At 39.5% G+C, this 21670-nt stretch overlaps 1 protein-coding gene across 1 annotated transcript; it reads right to left on the minus strand.

Annotated features, from left to right (window-relative positions):
- Positions 1-12120: 12120 nt before the first annotated feature.
- On the minus strand, positions 12121-21670 carry LOC139719679 (peptidyl-prolyl cis-trans isomerase FKBP14-like). The gene is made up of 5 exons (XM_071631078.1): positions 21462-21670; positions 19762-19913; positions 17903-18036; positions 14889-15052; positions 12121-12243 (listed from the first exon to the last, which is right to left on the minus strand). Exons 1-4 carry the CDS (start codon positions 21668-21670, stop codon positions 14891-14893), a joined length of 657 nt encoding a protein of 218 aa, XP_071487179.1. The 3' UTR covers positions 12121-12243; positions 14889-14890.

Raw genomic sequence — 21670 nt, forward strand, 5'->3', positions numbered from 1 at the left:
CGTTCTTGCTCTCGACCTCTCTATCTGTGTATCTGCCATTTCCTATGGTTCCTAGACCCATGTCAGCGTTGGTCAAAAGATGGAAGGACGAGATGGATGACTGGTGGCTCACTTTCAATTTTCAGGGCGTCTTTGACAGCGTGAAAGGTTTCAATGATGCCTTACCACCTGTGAGTATATGCAGGGAGACGAGACGAAACCTCTCTGGAGTAGATGTTACTTTGTTAAAGGGATGGTAGAGTATTGGTGGAGATGAGAATTGGGCTTTTGTTTTGCTAGATACCAAGAAAACACTTATGATATAGTACAGAACATACGATTTTAAGAGGAATTCAAAGTTTATTTGATAAAAATCAGGTTTGGAATGACTGAAACATCCAAAAACAAAGTAAAACAAAGCGATCGTAATAAAATGTGGGTCGCACACTTTATTGGAATCGCTTTTTTCTGGATATCTCAGCCATTTCAAAACCAATTTTCATTAGATAAACGTCGAATTCCTCATAGTTATGCTCTTTCATAATTATTTCATAAGAGGTTTCTCATTATCTCACCAAAAATGTTAGAAACGTGAAATTAGGTCTCAACCAAAACTATACCATCCCTTTATTGCTATCTTCCTTCTTCCCGGGCTCTTCTCCTTATAAACAAAGTTGGGTTTGTTTGTTTTTTTTGGTAAATAGAGAGAGAAAGATATGGGGAAGTGGGAAAAGCTTGTGTGAGTCATTGTCTTACATGATAATTATTTGTTGTTGTTCTTATTATCAGCTCACCGGAGGCGATGGCTCAAATGAGCTTTTGCAATTATTCATATTCCGACGTTCGTCTTTGGTCGTGCGTAAACTTAAAAAAAAAAAAAAAAAAATCAGCTAGTTCTACCTTCTTCTTCAAGACTCCGCGACAGATTTCCACCAGGCTTAGCAGGTAGAATGTCGTGGGTGAAACTTGAAGCTACCATGGAGCTACAACAGCTCCATAGTGTTACCGACTTACGATAACTTACTCATGTTACTGCTCAAACTAATAGCGCTCTCACTTCCAGAACTAGAGAAGGTTTTTGTAAAGATTCCTTCATTTCGGCAGAGGAGCGCTATCTGCTAACCTGATGAAATCCGTCCTTATAGTTTTCAAGACGACGCTGTAAATGTTAAAAAATATATGAATGAATGAATAAATAAATACGTAAACAAATGAATGAATAGATAAATAAATAAATGAATAAATGAATAAATACATAAGTAAATAAATTAAAAAAAAATTATAACGAAATCCGAACGCCGGACTATGAATGATCATATTAATAGCTAATTAGAGTCATTGGCTCAGGTGAGAATATGTGGTCCTCGGATCTTTACGCTCTATACACACCACGGCTAATGCACTTGTTGTATACCACAGGAGCCACATAACACAAGGCCGATCGGCAATGGTCGGGCCTCTAATATCTTTAAATCTGAAATTTCGTTGATCCGAAAAATAACTCCGTAGTGCCCCGATGTAAACTAAGACATATTCATTTTGAATCTGAAGTGCCCGACCGGGCGACCAAAAGATAATCTTTTTGGAAATTTGGTGGCCCAACATTAATTTCTAGAGTGGCCCCAGGCCACCGCTAATATCAAGCCCTGAATAACACTTTCACGATATGTACTTAAAAAGATAACAAAAATATACTTTAATTCCTGACAACTGGAGAAAAGGGGAACTTGAAACCAAAAAATAATAATGATGATAAAAATGCTCATAATCTTACAATAATGCAATGCAGGCGCACCTAGGAGAAGTAGGGCATACTTTTATTTTTGCTTTATGACACAGGTTAGGCCTGTATCTCTATTATATATTGTTCACTTTGAGAACTTGTGTTGAGAGCATAATATACTCTTATACGGATCTGAGACATGAACCATGAAAAGGCACGATGACACATACATCCGGCTTCTTATGAGAGTGCAGAATATAATCGGAGAGAGCACAAAACAAAACAGTAGATCTGTGGAGATAGGTCCCATCCACTTCTTCTATTCAATGTTATTGTCGCTTGTCGTACATTGTCATATACAGTATAGGACACGATTTGCTGGTCACTGTCTCATGTAATTTCTCCAAGACTACCCTGCTGGCAGAGATGGAAAGATCTCTGAGGTATATCATCTGGTGATAGTGCATTGCACAAGATACTGGGCATGAATTAGCCGACAGGGAAACACTGATGATATAGACACGTGGGGGGGGGGGGGGGGGGGGGTGGCAGGACATGTAATTTATAGATAATGAACCCGTAATAGATAACGAATAACATGCAGGACATGTAATTTATAGATAACGAACCCCGATGACAATTTCCCAAAGAAATTGCACGTCAGAGATCACGAAGTATGATATTTTACGATGAATAATCTATACATCTTTTCTAACTCCTTTTTATAGGTGGGGAATTTGAATTGTCCCATCCTGGCGTTCCGTCACGAAGATGACAGGTTCATGCCCACTGCACGTATGACTACTGAAGTAAGTATCCTACGGTCCTTTCAGTACATCAAGATTGAGGGCGCACCTCTCTGGTATGGTACAGTGCACAGCCTGTGGTACAGCGCCGTACGTACGAGCAATATAATGCTTCTGCTCCTGCAATATCACAGTCGCTAAACCTCCGTTGAAATAATAATTCATGTTCATTTCACACGAGTCAAAAGGTACAATTTTCACCAGGCTTGATGAGTGATAGAGGATGCCCTCCATATTTTAGTTAAACGGGCACAATGCTCTATAGGTCAATCCAAAGCTCTATTTATTCTAGACACAAAACAAAGCAAAACAACAACAACAACAACAACAACAACAACAACAACAACAACAACAACCAGGGGCCGCGGAACGGGGGGGGGGGGGGGGGGCGGGAAAAAAGAAAGAAAGGGGAAAAATCGGGGGAAAATCACACTGCCCGAATTTCTCACAAAAAGTGTTCTTCAGATCGCTTTATCTTGATTTTAAAAACGCAAAAGCTCCGTCGAGTGGGAGGGGACATCCCCCTCCCACAACATCCCCCTCTACCTCATTAGACTTTGTATACACATAGATGATATACACGCGGAATATGAGCTAAATGCCGTGATTTTGCCATTAACACTTTTCTGAAAAAAGTCCAAATTATTTCCAGAAATACTTTTTTTTTGGGGGGGGGGGGGGGAGCTAGAAAAAAATCCAAGTATTGAACCAAAAGTTTGCACCAGATCGCTGAATTTCAGGTCTGAAAATGTAAAATCACCTTCGTGTGGGAGGAGAAAATAATATCCCTTTTGTAGCACCCTCGTGAGCATGCCTTTTCTGTTTGATTGCTTAACAGACAACGTTCATGAAATTAATTGTAACAATAGATTAATACAAGAAGTTTATTTAAATGTTACCTCTTTATAGACAAATTGTTCAATAATAATCCACATCAAAATATCCTGCTACCTTAAACAAGTGGGGCCGTTTCAAGTCGATAAAAGACGGAAATACATGCATCAAATTGCACCATTTACAACATACAAATGCAAAAAGTTCTCACAGTGGGAGGGGGAACACCCCCTCCCACACCCTCCCCCCCCCCCCCCCGTTCCCTCCGCACTCTCGGGTTTGGTCGCTTGGCTTCCTTGCATAGTAACCGCCACCCTCCAAAGATAACAAGATCATTATCCATCAGGCTACGCCGGTGCGTTATAGGGGAGGGGGGGTGGGGGTGGGAGGGTGGGGGATGGGAGGGGGTGACCTTTATACCTTTCTACAAACTGGCCAGCCTCACATATTCACTACTGATTGACTAGAACTGAAAAATATACATAAATAGACAAATGAAAAATATAAAAGAAAAGAAAAAATAGAATAGAGGGCAATAATTTTAAATAGTGTCAGGCTGTTTCTCCGAAATCTTTTGCACTAACCTGATTCCTCCCCCGTAAGGGGGAGGAATATCTTGGGGTACACTTAGACCCGGCTCTTAACTGGAAGGAACATGTATATCATACAAGTAAGAAAATAAGTTCCAGATTAAGTCTGATGAGTCGTCTGAAAAAATCCCTACCTCTGAATTCACTAAAACTTCTTGCAAACTCTTTAGTTCTCACATTGTTTGACTACTGCAGCATCGCCTGGTCAAAATGTCCCTCTACTACGAAAGATATTATTGTGAGATAACACAAACGAATGGCCAGAATAGTCTTAGGGGTAGACACATGTACATCTACTGACTACGTACTTAGTCAACTAAACTGGACCACGATAGAGGATAGGTGGAAGCTTCAAAGGTGCAAACTGGTTTATAGGGCACTAAATGGGGACGCTCCAGAGTACCTGTCACTCTTGTTTCAGAAAGTTTGTAATACACACAACTGCCAGACTAGATCAGCAGTCTCTGACGGGCTAATAGTAACTAGAGCTCGAACGAATGCTGGGAAACAGTCTTTTTCATACACCGGCGCACTCGAATGGAACAGTTTACCAATAAACTTAAGGCATGCTCCATCTAAACATTCGTTCTCACCCCAATTTTGGAGGGCACTCCACTGTGCCCAAGTATAGTTCTGTTGTTGTCGTTTCTTTTTTTTTCTGTTTGTTTTTTTTTTCTTTCTGAGGTAGGGGAAATTTAAGGATATGAGGATGTAATGTGTTGCATAATATTTGTTAAATTTTGAGTTTAATATATATCAGTATACAGTATATTAAGATATATACAGATTTGATACTGCAAATACGATTTTGTTGTTGGTATTGTATGATTATCATACATTTTTGTGTTTATTTGTATGCATGTGTTCATGCAGGGCCTCCAAGAACAACAGTGTTTAACCCACTGACGGAGCCACCCTGTGAAAATAAAACATATAAATAAATAAATAAATAAATAAATAAATAAGGTGATTGATTTTATCTTATTTTATTTCTGAATTTCTTTTTCATATAAATGAAATACAAAGTCAATTGAACGAACTAATTGAGCACAGTATCATTTGAATCTGAGAGTTAAAACAGAAAAGAGATTAATTGAAATATCCAACATTTTTTCTAACACAATTCAAAATGAAAACAAACAGGCATTATTTTATGCATACATTTACGTAACAGTCTTTAAAAAAACCTCCGTTTCACGATAGTTTCATATTTCTTCTTTTGAATACTTGGGCGTTTACGCTTCGCAGACAATCATGGACTACATTAACAATTCTCCTTATTTACTATCAATATGTGAGTTTATGTATTTCTTATTTTTGCATGTGATGAGCAGTTGCCTTCCCATGATATCCTTTGAATTGTCATTTTTTTTGTGTAGATCGTGAAGCAGATGGAAGAGGCTGGTAAAGGTCATTTGGTGGACTTGCATTCACTCCCTGGGACTGGCCACTTCCTGGAATGTCCGTACCATGCAATCAATACTACCTCTGGCCTATATGACCCGCGTGAGGTGACCATTGGTCAGACGAGATGTGAGTTAACCCGTTGAGGACAGGCTGATTTTGCTTAAACACGCATTTCCCATAGACACCTGCCCGAGTATACACGCGTGACTCACTCGTCCTCAAGAATCAGGGAAAGGCTACACTTTGTACAAACCTCTTTTTACACTTTGCGTCAACTTCTTTTTAGAGTTTGTATCAACTACTTTTATACCACAATAATCTGTGTTTTCCCATACGTTCATCTTACGCCTGTGTATCAGAGCCTAGTCAGGGAGAGCGTAACTCCAGGAACATATTATTTCCTCTAAGACAAGGAGTGGTAAGGCTGTGGAGTTGTAACTTTCGGCTGTTTGTTTGCTTCCTTGCAGTGTACTACACAGACTACGGTGGTGAGGACATCCAGCAAGGTGCCAAAGACCAGGAGTTTGCTTGGAGGAAGATCATCAACTTCTTCAGGAAGCACCTGGAAGTGAAAGAAATGTACCGCAACGACTGGATATCAGACTAAGGAAATGCCTGTCATCCAAAGAGGTTCTATATGTATAGAACCTATTTGCAGCTGTCATCTCCGCAGAGTTTTCCTTTCAGAAGCGTGTTCCTTGGGCACCCACATGATGTTAGAGGCGCGTGTTGACTGTGTGCTCTTTATGGAGTGAAAATATGCTGCAAACTTTGCATTACCTTTTGATTTGACCTGAAAGCGTATACATGTACCAAGAAAGCTCTTGCCCATTTGTAAAATTATTCGTCGCTGACACCACGAAATGGCACTTTGGCTCGTGAAGAAAACCGCGTTCGAGAAAAACGCAGTTTTACAATTTTTTAAATCATCAACTCGAGTGGGTTTCTGTAATTAAACATGATAAATTGTACATGAACGGAAAGAGGAGAACTTCTTCTTTATAGTCACATGCCAATTTCAAATATTGAAAGTGCAATATACCGATTGCGAGGCAGAAAATGATTGTCATTTCGTGGACGAAATCATACGCGTAAACCGCAGTTCGATTTTTTCCACGAAATGGCACAGTGGGTCGTGTATATGATACATGTATTTATGATTTATTGTCCAGCAAACCAGCTTGGTTTGCTGGACCAGTTTGTCCAGCAAACCAAGAAGGGCATTTTTTTTTCAACAACTACTATGATTTTCTTTTTCAAATCGAGGAGACGATATATTAAAACAATTAAGTTGCAAACATTTGTGTCATTTCGTGAACGAAATCGTACGCGCAAATCGTTGTTTCATTAATTCCATGAAGTGGCACGCCACTTCAAATCTGCATGTTTTCAGTTATGTTAAATGATCTGCCCAATTCAGTAAACAAGTGTGAAGTAATCTTGTATGCAGATGACACGGTTCTGTTCCATAGTGGAAATGATGCCCAGAAGATTGAAAACCGTGCAACGACAATTGCATAATGTGGCCCGGTGGTTGGGACAAAATTGTCTAATATTGAATGCTAAGAAAACTCAGTTTATGTTAATTGGAGCACCAAGAAAACTGTTACCGACTGGCAGATCGATTGAAACTTGAAATTGATGGTAATGAATTGGAGAGAGTAACGGAATACTATCTAGGAGTTCAGATTGATGAATCTATGAGATGGCAAAAACAAGTTGAAGAATGTAGTAAAAAAATGCTATACACAACTAGCATTGCTGAGACGCCTGCGGAAGTATCTAACCGAAAGCAGCGCTAAATTTTTGCAAACTCCTTAATAATACCGTATTTTGATTATTGTTCTTGTGCATAGTCAAACTGCTCACAAAGTCCTGAAGATGTGCCTATCAAGCAGCACAAGGAAATGGCCAGAGTGGTAAGGAGAGTGGATCACACAGTGCCAACCAGCCAGGTGCTTGGAAGGCTAGGTTGGACGACGCTTGAAGAGAGGTGGCGTTTGAACACTTCATGGCAACATGACTGAATACAATGTATGTGCGAGAACTCATTACATCCCTTGGTAACGCACACTCATAAGAGTACACGAAACCCAAGTAATAATGGTCATAAGTTAGAACTTGAGCGGGAAAAAAAAAATCATTTTCACACTAAGCTTCCTGTCTTTGGAATCAGCTCTCTGCTGAAGTCTGAAACGCCACTTCCCTTCAAACGTTTGTAAGAGCATATACACACTTGGGGTAGAACTCGGTCATTTTGAAATCCCTATACATGTATTATGCAAAAGTATCATCATATTTCAAATAAAGTGAATTTGTGTATTGTCATCATCAAAGACTTATTAATTTGTATTTTATATACAGCATTGATATTGTTTTGATATTGCGATGTATAACGGGATGTCCTTGATTTGTTACTGCGTGTGTGTGTGTGTTGAATTAATCGTTGAAATAACTTGTGTTATTCTATTGCAGGGCCCCAAGAAATACCAGTGTATAGACAACTGATGGGGCTACCCTGGGTAAAGAAAACTAAATAATAAATAAAATATATTTAAGACATTCTCTTCCATCCCTCTTCCTCTTCCTTTTTAACATTGGTTGATTAATAAAGAATTGTATACCATCCTATCTCTCCAGCTGTCTTTGTATATTTATCTGTCTTTTTACTTCTAACTTCAGCATATTGAAATAAAGATCTACTCATTCTTCTGTTCGTCGAAGTCAAAATTTTAACACTGTCTATTTTGACTATGCGTAATTAAAAACATGCAAAATTCATTGCATTCGGCAGAGCGCAAAAATCACTCGCGCGAAAATATCCACTTTTAGAGTAACTGTGCAGCTATACATGGACATGGAAATGGCTCGGCAGGCTTATACTTGATCTGCAGAGATGGGAACAGAGAGGGCGCTGGAACTTCGTTGTGAAGTGTTGCGGTAAGGACCACTGCTCTTTGGCAACAGTCTCTTGGCAGCCTGTGCCTAGTTGTGCTGGTAAAGCTGGCACTCTACTTGGGGAGGGTGCGCTGACACACCTCATGCTCTATGAACAAATTCAGAGAAGGGGGAGAGAGGGTAGATGTTGCACCCCTACTAGAGGCTGTTCATAGATTCATGATGTCCTTGTAACGAAGAAGGGCTAGACTAAAAGGGCGAAAGCCATAGATGACAGGTTTGAGTCCCACTGGTTCCTTTTTTCCGACATAACTGTTAATTTACAGATCAGCAGTTGAGATCTTACAAAATGTCATTTGTAGAGGGAGACAAATTAAAGAAACTCACATCTGAACCTTCACCCCTCTGAATAATATTTTGCTTTCAAGGGCTAAACTTGTCTCCCATACCCCAAGCCCAGTTCACAAAAGAGTGGTTGTTTTCGGAAGCAGCAGTTCTCTGCTGTGATAGCAAGGCCTGACCACGGAGGTCACGCCTTCAAAAGCATTGCCTAACTCCATACGGACTTTGGTTCCCATGAAGGCTTCTATTCTGGTGGACCTCCTGCCATCAACGCCAAAGGATGGAGCGTATAGCACGCTGGTGGAACTTCTCCAACTGGGTTTCAGATGTTGCCGACAAACTATCTATGCCTCAGGGGATTAGACGCTTAGAAGAAGCGACATCAAGACGACTGCCTTGTGAATGTTTAGTATTCTGTAGCACAGACATCCAAGGTCATTATGGCTTGCTTTTCTTGAAGGGATGGTCTAGAATTGGTGGAGATGAGGATTGGGCTTTAAACTTTTTGTGAGATACATGTACCAAGAAACCACTTTATGAAATATTACTGAGCATACCATTCTAAGAAGAATTCAAAGTTTTTTGATGAAAATCGGTTTTGAAATAACTGAAACATTAAAAAACAAAGTAAAACAAAGCAGCCGTAATAAAAGGTGGGTCCCAACTTTTATTAGGATTGCTCTATTTTGGATATCTCGGCCATTTAAAACCAGTTTTAATCAGATAAACTTGAATTCCTTTTGGAATTACATCCTCTTTAACATTTCATAAGAGGTTTCTCATTATCTCACCAAAAATGCTCAAAGGCGGAAGTTAGGTCTTAACCAAAACTATACAATACCTTTAAAGAAAAAGGGGCTGGATTATTATTGTAATAGTCCACATCTGGAAGTACACACATCACTGAGCGCACCATTCCACTGCCTGACCACCGTTTTCATACAGCAAGGACACTTGTAACAAGTACAATTTGTTATCTCAGTAATTCAAGCTTTGTATTTCTGAGGGGCACGTGATCAAAAGTACTGCAGACTTGCTTATCTGCTACAGACTCTGGACGTGAAGAATTACTTGTTTGGAACGATTGTGCACAGCATGCTTTTATACCAACTACTATTTCAGCATTAGAGTGATTAACAAAATACTTCAAAGACAGAAAGCACTGATGCAATTGTGAAAGACGCTTGGGTATGCTACAAAAGTGTTGAAAAAAATGCTACAAAAGTATTGAAAAAGAAAAAGAAAAGCTGCATAACTAGTTCATCAATTGTTCCATTTTCAGTTCTGTCTTGGGACAGATCTTTCTTTCTTGACATAACTCTTTGCTATTATTTTCATTTTGTATGCACCATTATACACAAAGCACCATGTACCATGAAATACCACGGTAAGCATTTTCTGTTTCTCGAACATTCTTCCTAAACATATTTTCTGTTGCCAACATGTTCTATCCAAAATCTATTTTTAACAAAAAGTCTACCCTTGCTTCTCTGCGGATAATACAAAAAAAATCATAACAATTTTGCAGGATGCCACTACATATTCAACAAAATCACCATCAGGTCTCACCTGCTAATTACAAAATACATCCGTGTTGAGTTCTCTTGCTCATTGTGCAAGTTAAAAACTGATAACTGGTCTGTCACTTTCATTATAATTTTTTTCTTGACCATACAGCATTTGAAATGAGAATAATGAGCACAATGATTGAGCCCAATAATGGCCAGTCTATCATAATGATAAGGCTAATCATCAATTTATGAATACATTATCATACCATCACTCACAGAACACAATCCAAACTAATGTAAACATCACATGACAATTCATTTGTCTATGGTGTCAGACTTCTATGAATCTGAGAAAATGTAGAAAATGTTCATCAGGCAAAAAATAAAAATAATACTTTACATTGTACTGCACAAGATTCTTTGCAACGTAGGAATAGACCATTTCTGTAATGTATTCAAAATATATGCATGCTTTGTTAAAAAAAGACTGCTTTAATAACCAGAAAGCTTGCCAGAGGCTTGCCCTTCCTAGCAACAACTGATGAATACTTGATGAATTCCTGTCTAAAGCCCCATTTTAACAGAGCCTTTCGAACTACAGTTTAACCGGAGACAAAGCATTAGTTCACTGAAAATTTACGACTGAACTAAATATACAGAAAAAAAATCACAAATTAATGTTACTGATGATTAATGACCAAAATTTGGTGAAGCAACAAATATTTAATCTTTTCATCATTTGATCAGACATTTAAATATAAAAATGAAAATGATTTGAGTACCTTTGAGTACCTCACCATAATGTATTTCATTCTTAAATTTTTCAGCCATTCTTTTAATTGCCGACGACAGGCAAAGAGTGAGTTCATGCAGAAACTCAGATTCAGTTCACAGAATTAAGAGAAAGCAAAAAACAAATTGCTATCGGTCGTAATCATTATTACATCACCAACAGCACGTATACATGTATACTAATAGTAGCCCCAATACTGTCAGCTCTCTTCGAAAAAGGTAAGCACTATTTGGGCACCCGTCCCGCTTCACCATGAATAGTCATCATCTACATGTATCCGTAATACCGTGGAAATACATGATTTTTACATTTCCCGGCAGCGTTTTTAAATTTCGCGGCAAAACTGAACATTTTTCCATCTCCCAGCGAGACATTTTTACATTCCCCGTTGATGCAATTTTTTGAGATTTTTACATTTACCAGCGATACGTTTTTACATTCTATGGCACCTATCCAGCGTTCTGGGCACTTACTTGTACAGTATCTTACTGCCTGATGAATATTCATGATGAAGCGGGACGGGTGCCCAAACAGTGCTTACCATTTTTTAAAGACCCAATAGCATAGCGATTCATGGGTGGCCTGATTCATTCACTGACCATCAGGGTACAGTGTACATTCACAAAGATTAATCATGAATAGCATTGGTCAGTAAATACAGTACGTGCATCACTCATCGTATGCTCATCGGTAAATGGTTGACTACAGTCTAGATTCTTCAACTGTGTGTGTACTTACTGTACGAGCTGAAATTTTCGCGGTGGTTTATTTTCGCGAATTTCGCGAATCGCCTTTGAACCGCAAAAATAACAACACGCAAAAATAACAATGCACGAATAACTAAGTTCAGTTAGACCCTTGCAACTGCGATATTAACAACACGCGAAAATTTCCTCCAAGTAGCAATTCGCGAAAATATCTGTACGCAAAAATTTCAGCTCGTACAGTACACAGAAATCAGTGATAAAACTGTACACAATTCCCAACGTGGATTCTTGAATATATCCAATCCTGGCCAGCCTTCCCACACCATGGTATCCCCACGCTACAGAGTCTGTATTGGTCAGGTCACTATGGGCCCTAATCTTCAAAAACAAACAAGAAAACAAACAAACCAAACAAACAAAAAAACTTCCAACTGAAACTCATACGACAACAGTGATGCAGCCACGGAATCTTTCGGAGTACAGCCTGCCGGCAAGACTTAGAACTCGTCATGCTTGGGTCCGGGGAACTCCTTGTGGCTAATCGTGCCATCCTTGTCCTGGTCCATGGAGCTGAACATGTGCTTGATGGCCTGGTCGCGGTCCGGAAAGTCTTCGATTCCTCCCATACCCTGATCCTGGATGTAATTTAGCATCTGTAGGTGATGGAATAACAAGCATTGTAGTCATAGTCACTTTTGCATTAAAAACAAAAACAAACAAACATAAAATTATATATATTATGTCATTTATTTGGATTTTATATTCATAATCGAATTGATTAAATTGAATAGATTTCATAGATAAAAAGATAAAAAGATTTCATAAACACAGAGATAATTGTTCACTGGATTTATATGCCATGTCATCTTTTTTTTTTCTTCTTCTTTTTCTTCATGCTGGTGTATGGGAGGTTAGCCCATAAAGTCATGTTCAAGAAAAAACTTGAAAGAAAAAACTTGAAACAAACACACTGCAAAAAGGGCAAAAATTCACGGGAAAACACTATGAAAAATATGTTTACTCATACTGGTGCAATGTTGACATTTCAGGTATGATGGAACATTGTAAATGGGCATGTTTTTCATGGGACTATAATTGTTGCACCCTTGTACAGAGAGGCAACTTCAGTATGAATGTCTTCCTTGATTTCTACTGCAAGAATGAAATCACCGTCTTATGATATGAGTGTAAACATAGCATTCCTCAATATATTTTGGAACAAAAAGTGGAAGAGGTCCCTCACACTTCATGTGAAGCAGTGCTATCGAAACTCATTCAAATTTCTTCCTCGTTCCAATTGGCTGCAGAAATGGCTCTAATTACTACAAAGTACCAGCATTGTGCTAATAATGGGAATTTTCTAAAGGGAAGAAAAGAGAGAGAAACAAGAGACCCGCGGGTCTAGCGCTCACCTGAGTATCGCAAGTTCACCTTTCACGCAGTCACTAATCTAAATTATTCACAGCTCTACCAAAATTTGACGAGGCATTCTCAAGTGGAAGATGAAAATGTACAATAAGGGCCCAATTTTTTCAAGATTCCTTAATTTGGGGGAATTGGGGTCCCCTGGGGCCCTCTGGGTGGGGCATGGTGCCCAGTTTGATAAATTGAGATCCTGACCACCTAGGGATGCTACCTGCCAAGTTTGACAAAAATCCATCATGAGGTTTTCAGGAAGAAGATGAAAATGTACAATTCAGGCCCCCATTTGGACCCTTCCAACCACCCCCCCCCCCTACCCCCAAGAGGGGCACCCCTGGATCTCCTATGAACAAACTTGAAACTACAGTCATCAATGTGCTAACTCATAGTATTAACCTAGCTGTATCACTTCTGGTTCTAGAGAAGAAGATTTTTGCGGATTCCTTAATTTTGGGGGGTTTGGGCCCCCTGGGGGCCCCCTGGGTGGGTCATGGTGCCCATTTTAACAAATGGAGTTCCTAACCCCCTAGGGATGCTACCTGCCAAGTTTGGTGAAAATGGGTCATGGAGTTCTCAAGAAGAAGATGAAAATGTACAATTTAGGCCCCATTAGAACCCTTCCCCACCCCCCTCCCCTGGGTCCCAAGGGGGGCACCCCTGATTCTGCCATGAACAAACTTGAAACTACAGTCATCAATGTACTAACTCATAGTATTAACTTAGCTCTATCACTTCTGGTTCTAGAGAAGAAGATTTTTACAGATTCCTTAATTTTGGGGGGTTCGGGCCCCCCTGGGGGCCCCCTGGGTGGGGCATGGTGCCCATTTTAACAAATTGAGTTCCTAACCCCCTAGGGATGCTACCTGCCAAGTTTGATAAAAATCGGTCATGGGGTTTTCAAGAAGAAGATGAAAATGTAAAAAGTTTACGCACGACGCACGACGGACGACGGACGACGGACGACGGACGACGCACGACGGACGCCGGACGAAGGGCGATCGCAATAGCTCACTTGAGCCTTTGGCTCAGGTGAGCTAAAAACTTATATGCTGGTGGCAGCCGGCAACTGAATTTTCCCATAACGATGGCAGGATTTTTGGTCATTACAAATTAATGCAGCTTCAATGATAATTTTTTCAATCTGCTTAAACATAAGATTTATTTTTCAAGGTTAGTAAAGAAAGAGTGAATGCTTGTTAGTTAAACAGTGACCACATGACATTTTTTTCCCCCCCATAGACCACCAGAATTATTGTTGAGAAGGTGGAGGCAACATGATTTTTTTTTCGATTTCTAGTCAAGTTAATAATTGACGATATGACAATATGTCGCAATTGACAGTCCATGGTCTTATTCACTGAGTGATAATAGCTCCTCAAAGTGACGACCTCTCAGGCATTGAGTTGTGAAAACATTCATTTGTGGGTCTGCCCATTGAGATTTGAGTTCTCAGGGACTCGGATGAACCTTGAACCAGCTCCAACAAGGGGAAAAAAATCATGTGCATGCACAATCCAAAATTATTAGATCATGTGAATATGATGTGATACAGGTGCATTTCATGGAAGAGATTCCTATATTTGTCCACAAAGAACAATAATAAAACAAAGAAAGTATTAAAATATGAAAAATTCAGTAAAAAAGACAAGTCTAATGGCACAATGGTCACATTCTGACCAAAGCCACCAAGACAATGAGAGGATTATTTAAGGGCAATCACTTGATGAGCCTTCCAACTTGTCAGCCCTTTAAAAAATTGTGAAGACACTCCACTACACTTTTCAACCGTGTTTATAAGAAGATACAAAATCACATAGTGTGCATATCTACATCCTACAAATTAATGATTTATGGCACGCATCAAAACTTTACGTACCACTATAACTCTTCGTGTCTGGCGTGGCCGAAAAATTCGCGTGACGAGATCGTATTGCTCCTGTCAAAGTCTTTGCTGTCAAAAATGTTTTGGACAGCCTGGTTGAGGGTGTCCTCTTGCCTGAGGGTATCGCCCATCCCTTTCCCAGAGAGGAAGACCCTCATCTAAAACCACCAACCAGAGAAAATGCCAAATATGAGTGGTTTGCAGTTACACAGTTTGGTGTGCAATGTGCATGTGAGTTTTCTATGCATTGTTGCTTTTTTTTTTCTTCTTTTTTTTTGTTGGAGGTGGGGGGGGGGGGGGGGGTGGTCATTATTCCAATGGTAAAAGAGTTCTACAGACAGGCAGTCCATAGCCTTGCTCACATGTAATTATATTTCACAAATGCTCTAAAGTGCTATGAATTTGTTTTATTTTATTGTTGAGCCATCATAATTGAAGTTGCAATACAGGTACCAGAATTCTAATTCATGAATGGGTATATACCATCATATTTTCAGTCTTTTCTGTAAAGGGTACAGTATATTAGGGATAATGAATATATATTTGTTGTCAACATTCATTGACTTGCGCAGAAAACCTAGAATAAACAAATTTAGGCAAGACAAAATTATGTAAAAGCATAAAATATCATCCACATGAGAAAATTCCAAGTTTAGTCCCAGCCAGGTCTAGCACATCTGCCTAAACCTCTTGCACTATAAACTGACAGCTGATCACATGTTGCAATGCATGTACACAACAAAGCAGAACAAAGAACACTGTGCATGTTGCACACGCATTTGTGCCAACAGTTGCACTTGGCAAGCAGTTGCACATTCCAAAAGTTTCACTTTGTGATGCGAGCAAGATGAATAGTATGATTCAGGCAAGGTAAAGCTTTTGAAAAGCACTGCAAATAGATCTTGGAAAGTGACCAGTTAAATTCCTGTCAACATTAACTGCAATGACCAAATAGACACTAGCATTAGGTAGGGCAATTTGTCAATCAGTTGCAACAGACACTAGCATACAGCACATTGCTCAAAATCTTTTGGATTCAAAGGATTAAGAAACTTATGACAAATTTTGTGAGAAAGAAGGTAAGGTTATAGACAAGATACAAAAGTATAGGCAAAGATGGATACAGAAGTAGGAAATGGGGAGTATGCATATATGGTACCTCTTTTCACCAATGATAATCAACTCTTATAAATACTACGCCATTTTCCTAAAAGCAATTTCATTTCAGAAAAGTTATTTGGCTTGAATCCTGGTAACATCTGGCCCAGCCTGAAGATGCCCCATTAACCCGTTGAGGACGGGCTGATTTTGCTACAACACGCATTTCCCATAGACACTTGCCCAAGTATACTTGGGACTCGTCCTCAATGGGTTAAAAACTCACTGAGCTGCTGGCTGCATTTTGCTTGGTTCTTATCATTTCTGTATTGGCTAGCTAGTCTTTCCACAAGGCCCTATGGCGTTGGTTTGGATCATGGAGCATTGTGCATTACATTTCGTAACTACCAAGTAAATTTTGTCTCTCTTCGCTTGCAAGATATCTGTAGGAGCTCTGTCTGTTTCGGCTCTTTTCAATATATTCTGTTCAATCTAGTAAGCTTGTGTTCCAAACAGATGTCACAGAGCCTTGTAAAAAGGCTATATCACAATGCTCTGCACTCTGATCTCTAATAATAGTCTGTAATTGATTGGTTCCTTTCCGGAAAAAAAAGAGGTTGCCACGGCGAGAAATCAGAAAATGATTACAGGTCAAAACCTCCCAACTCTAGTACAATGCAGTCCTCTTGTATGTGTGTGTGTGTGTGTGTGTGTGTGTGTTTGTCTGAGTGCCTGGGTGTGCATGTTATGTCATATTATTTAGCTCAATTACAGATTACTGAAAAATGTGTGGGGATGTTGGAAGAGTTGGTTAGTGAGAAAGGGGGCTTTTGTGGTCTTCTTCTTTTGACAAGAGGCAATATATAAACACACCATTGTATTGATTCATTGCCATATACAGTGCACTCCCATTATAATGAACATGATTATAACAAAGTTATGGTTACAACGAAGTAAAAATTCAGGCCGCAACAATATCCGTGTTTGTTTGTTTTTTTTTTTTCGGTTATAATGAAATTTCGATATAACGAAAGAAAACCGCCAGTCCCGAGGACTTTGTTATAATGGGAGTCCACTGTACATGATACACACGATCTCCTTCTCAGGTACTTTTCACCGAAGAAAAGGATGTGTACGAGGTGTGTCAGGAAAGGTCCAGGACTGGTGTCATCAACGATTTATTTCAAATCCAAACTTCAAACTGAGAAGTTTCACCTTCAAAGTAATCTATCTGGTGTATGTAACTGTGATCTTAGCTCTCTGCAGACATTAGATTTTTTTTTCTGCATAATTTTATACACACATCCTCTGTTTCAGGTCATTCAGCAAAGAGCACAGAACAACGAACAAACTTGAAGTTTCTGGTACGGCTGGGGAAAACTTTGTCAGAAGTGCTGAGATTGCTGCAGCAAGTGCACGGAGATGAGATGAACCAGACTTGCTGGGGAGAGTCATTATCGGTCATTGCCTCAGTCCTGGTTGTTGAGGGCCTTCCACTCCTGGGGTCATCTTCCACGTCCTTTCGTCCTTCTTCAAGCCTCTTGGACCACTCAAAAACACATGTGCTGCACTTGCTGCTGCAATCTCAGCGCTTCTGATGGAGTTTTCCCCAACCGTACCAGAAACTTCAAGTTTGTTCGTTGTACTGTGCTCTTTGTTGAATGACCTGAAACAGAGGCTGTGTATACATATAAAATTATGTGAAAAAAAAAATTCTATGGCTGCAGAGAGCTAAGATCACAGTTACATACTGCAGATAAATTACTTTGAAGGTGAAACCTCTCACTTTGAAATCTGGGTTTGAAATAAATCTTTGATGACCCCAGTCTTGGAACTTTTCTGACGCACCTCGTATATCAAGGAGGATGGTATTGGCCTGATTATCCAAGTCTAGAATCAGTGGTACAAACCTCATCCTTTGTAATCTCCTTGTCATCATTCGTATCAATTTGTTTGAAGAGATTCGTGACAGGTGGCTCGTCATTCAGCTGGTGCAGCTCAAAGCGGTAGCCAACATCACGGTCAGGGGGAGGGGCCTTGGTGTCTACGTAAACAGTGAAACAAATACAAATTATAAAAAGAGATGATTTTGATTGCACTGGAGAAATTAGGCACCAATTTGACACTATGAGAGTAAAGTTACAAATCATACACAAACTTAAAGATAAAAGTTTTGGTACCTCAGAAGTTTCCCCGAGATTCCTTGTCTTAGTTTGTGTTTCAGGTTAAAGTACCTTTCATATAACTAACACTGTGAGACTTACTTGCCCCAAAGTGCTCTCATGTCTTAGTAATCATGCAATAATGGTTTCGTACAATACATGTATATTGATTGTCGCGGTGCCGCGTCGAGTCAAACTAACGGCTCGTTCGAATTTTTCAGAGCCCGCTCTGCTCTGGTACGAAACCATTATTGCATGATTACTAAGACATGAGAGCACTTTGGGACGAGTAAGTCTCAGTGTTAGTTATATGAAAGGTACTTTAACCTGGAACACAAACTAAGGCAAGGAAACTTCGGGAAATTTTTGAGGTACCAAAACTTTATATGTGACCCTGCACCTCAAAACAGACAAAAAGTCGCCGGACATGAATTTTTAGTTAAGACCATATTCTGAAAAAGCAGACTTTAGGCTTTAAAATGATGTATAACTCAAATCAAATGGACTCTCCTAACCTATATACATATTGGAAAGAAAGCGCAAACTCCGGAAAATTGTGAACTGAGAAAAGAAGCTCTGAAGTACAGTGTCTATTCAAGCGCTTAATCTTTACGAAACCGTGCTGGCTGTGCGATGAATGGGACAAAAAACAGGAAGTAAACCACCAGAGTAACAACTATGAAGGGATTATTAAATTAAACTGAAATTAAGCATGCCTCATTAACACAGTCTGTCCATAATTAATGCCAACTTTCAAAGCAGTAGCACTATCTTTTCAAAAGTTATTAGAGTTGAAAGTGAAGAGTGTGGACAAGGTTTTTCAGAAATGAAAAAGGGATTCTAAAGACACACCTAATCACACTCTTCTACCAAATATGTTCGAGATTAACTGCTAAAAAAAACACACTTTCCTGCCCGTTTTATGATACCAAATTTTGGCATAAAGTAAAGGAAGATCCTCTCTTTCAGAAAATATGAAAAAGTCAAGTTCGGCTAGGTTGACCCACTTCACTTATTTTCAGTCCTCACGCAAAATCAGTGTGTGCGACTTTATGTTCGTTTTGAGGTGCACGGTCACATATTATCTTTAAAACTTCTCCACAACTACCTGTAAAGCAACAAGAACAAATGTATACCTGGAATTCATTCGCCAACATCTCATTGTGCTCTGTCGAATACAGCATTTGGAGACGGAATCGTTGAAATTTTCATGGAATCAATCTATCCTTGAAAATAAAAATCACTTTAATTTTGAGCAGTTCAAATGAAAGATATATTCATTTATTGTTTGCTATGAAAAGAAAGCAAGATTTCTTTGTTCACCTAGTATTGTGGACTGCCAAAATATACCTGTACTTATGGCAGTAATTCTGTGCAACAGTACATCACACATTCTTGCCCACATTCTGGATTTCATGTTGGGTGATTTGCATGGGCCTAAAAAGTATTAGGGATAAAAAGTTGCCTCCTGACCCTTCCCGATTAAGTGGGGACCACTGTAAGCTTATGAATTGATCAGTTTCCACTAGTGTGTGTTTACTTGAGCTATATCAATAGAGCTCATGTCAATGTTAGAGTTAGGGATTAATACTGAGGGTGGGGCATACTTGGAAGGGCGTGGTTGGCAGTCAGTTCTCCGGCTGGAATCAGGACCTCTCTCTTCTCCTTGAGACACATCCCCTCCACTGCTAAGTGCCAGCCCTTCATGGCCGTGCTTGCCTCATCGTGGAGCCGGAAGTAGACTGGACCCTTGTTCATTCTGTGAATATTGTGATATCAGATAATGTGATTCAGTTTCAACTTTTATAGGCAATTAAGTTGCAAATGCAATGTGAACTATACTTGTACACTAAACTCACCTGGTATGTTTCGAAAGATAGTGTTCCAGTGTTCTATAATCAAGTGTTTTGAGGTAGTGTAACCACTGTGCGAATGAACTCATTGGTTAACAGTGGCATGATAATTTTGAAAGGATTATACTCACATTCAACTAACCCCTACACTGCTTCCAGCCGATCCTGAATAATCAATCAACAATCATACAATAGTTCTATCTTAGAAAAGATCATAATCCGTTAAATGAATAAATCCAGCTCATCCATCCACTTAACTATGCCTTCATAGCTCTTTGAATATTATTGAACCTTTGCTGATAAGTGGAAATGACATACATTGTACTTAACTCGTTGAGGACGAACTGATTTTGCTACAACACACATTTCCCATAGACACTTGCCTGAGTATACTCGTGACTCGTCCTCAACAGGTTAATACATGTGTATCCATCATTCTGAACTATAAAACATTTGACTACTTGCTGCCTCATCATTTCAACATACATCAGCTATCCATCATTGCTGGTTTGACCATCAACAACCATTCGACACACCTGTACAATGCACATCTGAGGCAGCCAACCAACATTCCAAGTACCGTAAAGATTGGTTATCACATGCAGTCATAATTTCAATGAAGGCTTGAACCAATCATATGTTACCACTTACATCACTGCCATGATACTAAAGTTTATAAGAGTATACTGCAGCATACTGCAGAACAGTTTAGATCTACTGATTTATAATTATATGGAAACTTCTCTGGCTGCATTCTCCCCCATTCTGTCTCCTGAAAGGCCAGGCCTCCAGTTCAGCTGACAAGTGTGACGAATCCCACCCATGACTGACCATGTCTGACCACTATACTAAGAATGAACATGTGGTGATGCCGATTTGCAGACTCAGCTCTGTGGGGAAATTATCTGAAATGTAACTTTTATAACATTTTACCTCAAAAAGGATACAGATTATCTTCAAAATTACCACTGAACATAGTTAACACTATTAAATCAAACTCAATTCAATTTAAATTCATTTCACAAAACATTCCATTTTTTAAAAATTTCATTAGGGTTAAAAACTCAAAGGGGCATCAGTTCAGAGCCACAGAATAATTGGTAACATTTATTTCTTTACTGACAACCAACTCGGCCCCGTACTTGCAGCATGATACAAACAGACAGAGCCAAGTTGTCCGGTTCCCTAATCGGAGTTCACCCGCGGCGGTGGCAGTCGATATTATCTTTGCTGTCAAATTTAAAAGTTAGGTCAATAAAACTGGTCGTCTTCACACACACATGCAGTAAACTGTGGCACTGGCTGAGATCAACACAACGTGCTACATCATATCATGGGTGTATAGCCAAGCGAATATCATTTTGACAAACTATCTTGGAAACTGTTTCGAACTAGCAATAGTAGCATGACCATGAATGCATGATGACATGTAAAAAGATTTGAAAGATACGTACGTGCTGTCGAACTCCTCGGCGCCCGCTGCGTCGGGCAAGAAGCCCGTGTAGGTGACGGTGACATAGTCGCCGGCATTGGCCTGTCGCGAACACATTTCTGGCTTGTAGAGGACATTGATATTAATGTCTTCTTGTCCTGTCTCTTCTTGGGAAGACAATTCGCCAAATACTAATAATAAAAGAACGCTGTATACCCACTGTCTTATCAT

This window comes from Diadema antillarum, unplaced genomic scaffold (genome assembly GCF_040938485.1).
Source record: "Diadema antillarum isolate AM-2024a unplaced genomic scaffold, OU_Dant_1.0 scf00000113, whole genome shotgun sequence".
In the NCBI taxonomy this organism is placed as follows: Eukaryota; Metazoa; Echinodermata; class Echinoidea; order Diadematoida; family Diadematidae; genus Diadema; species Diadema antillarum.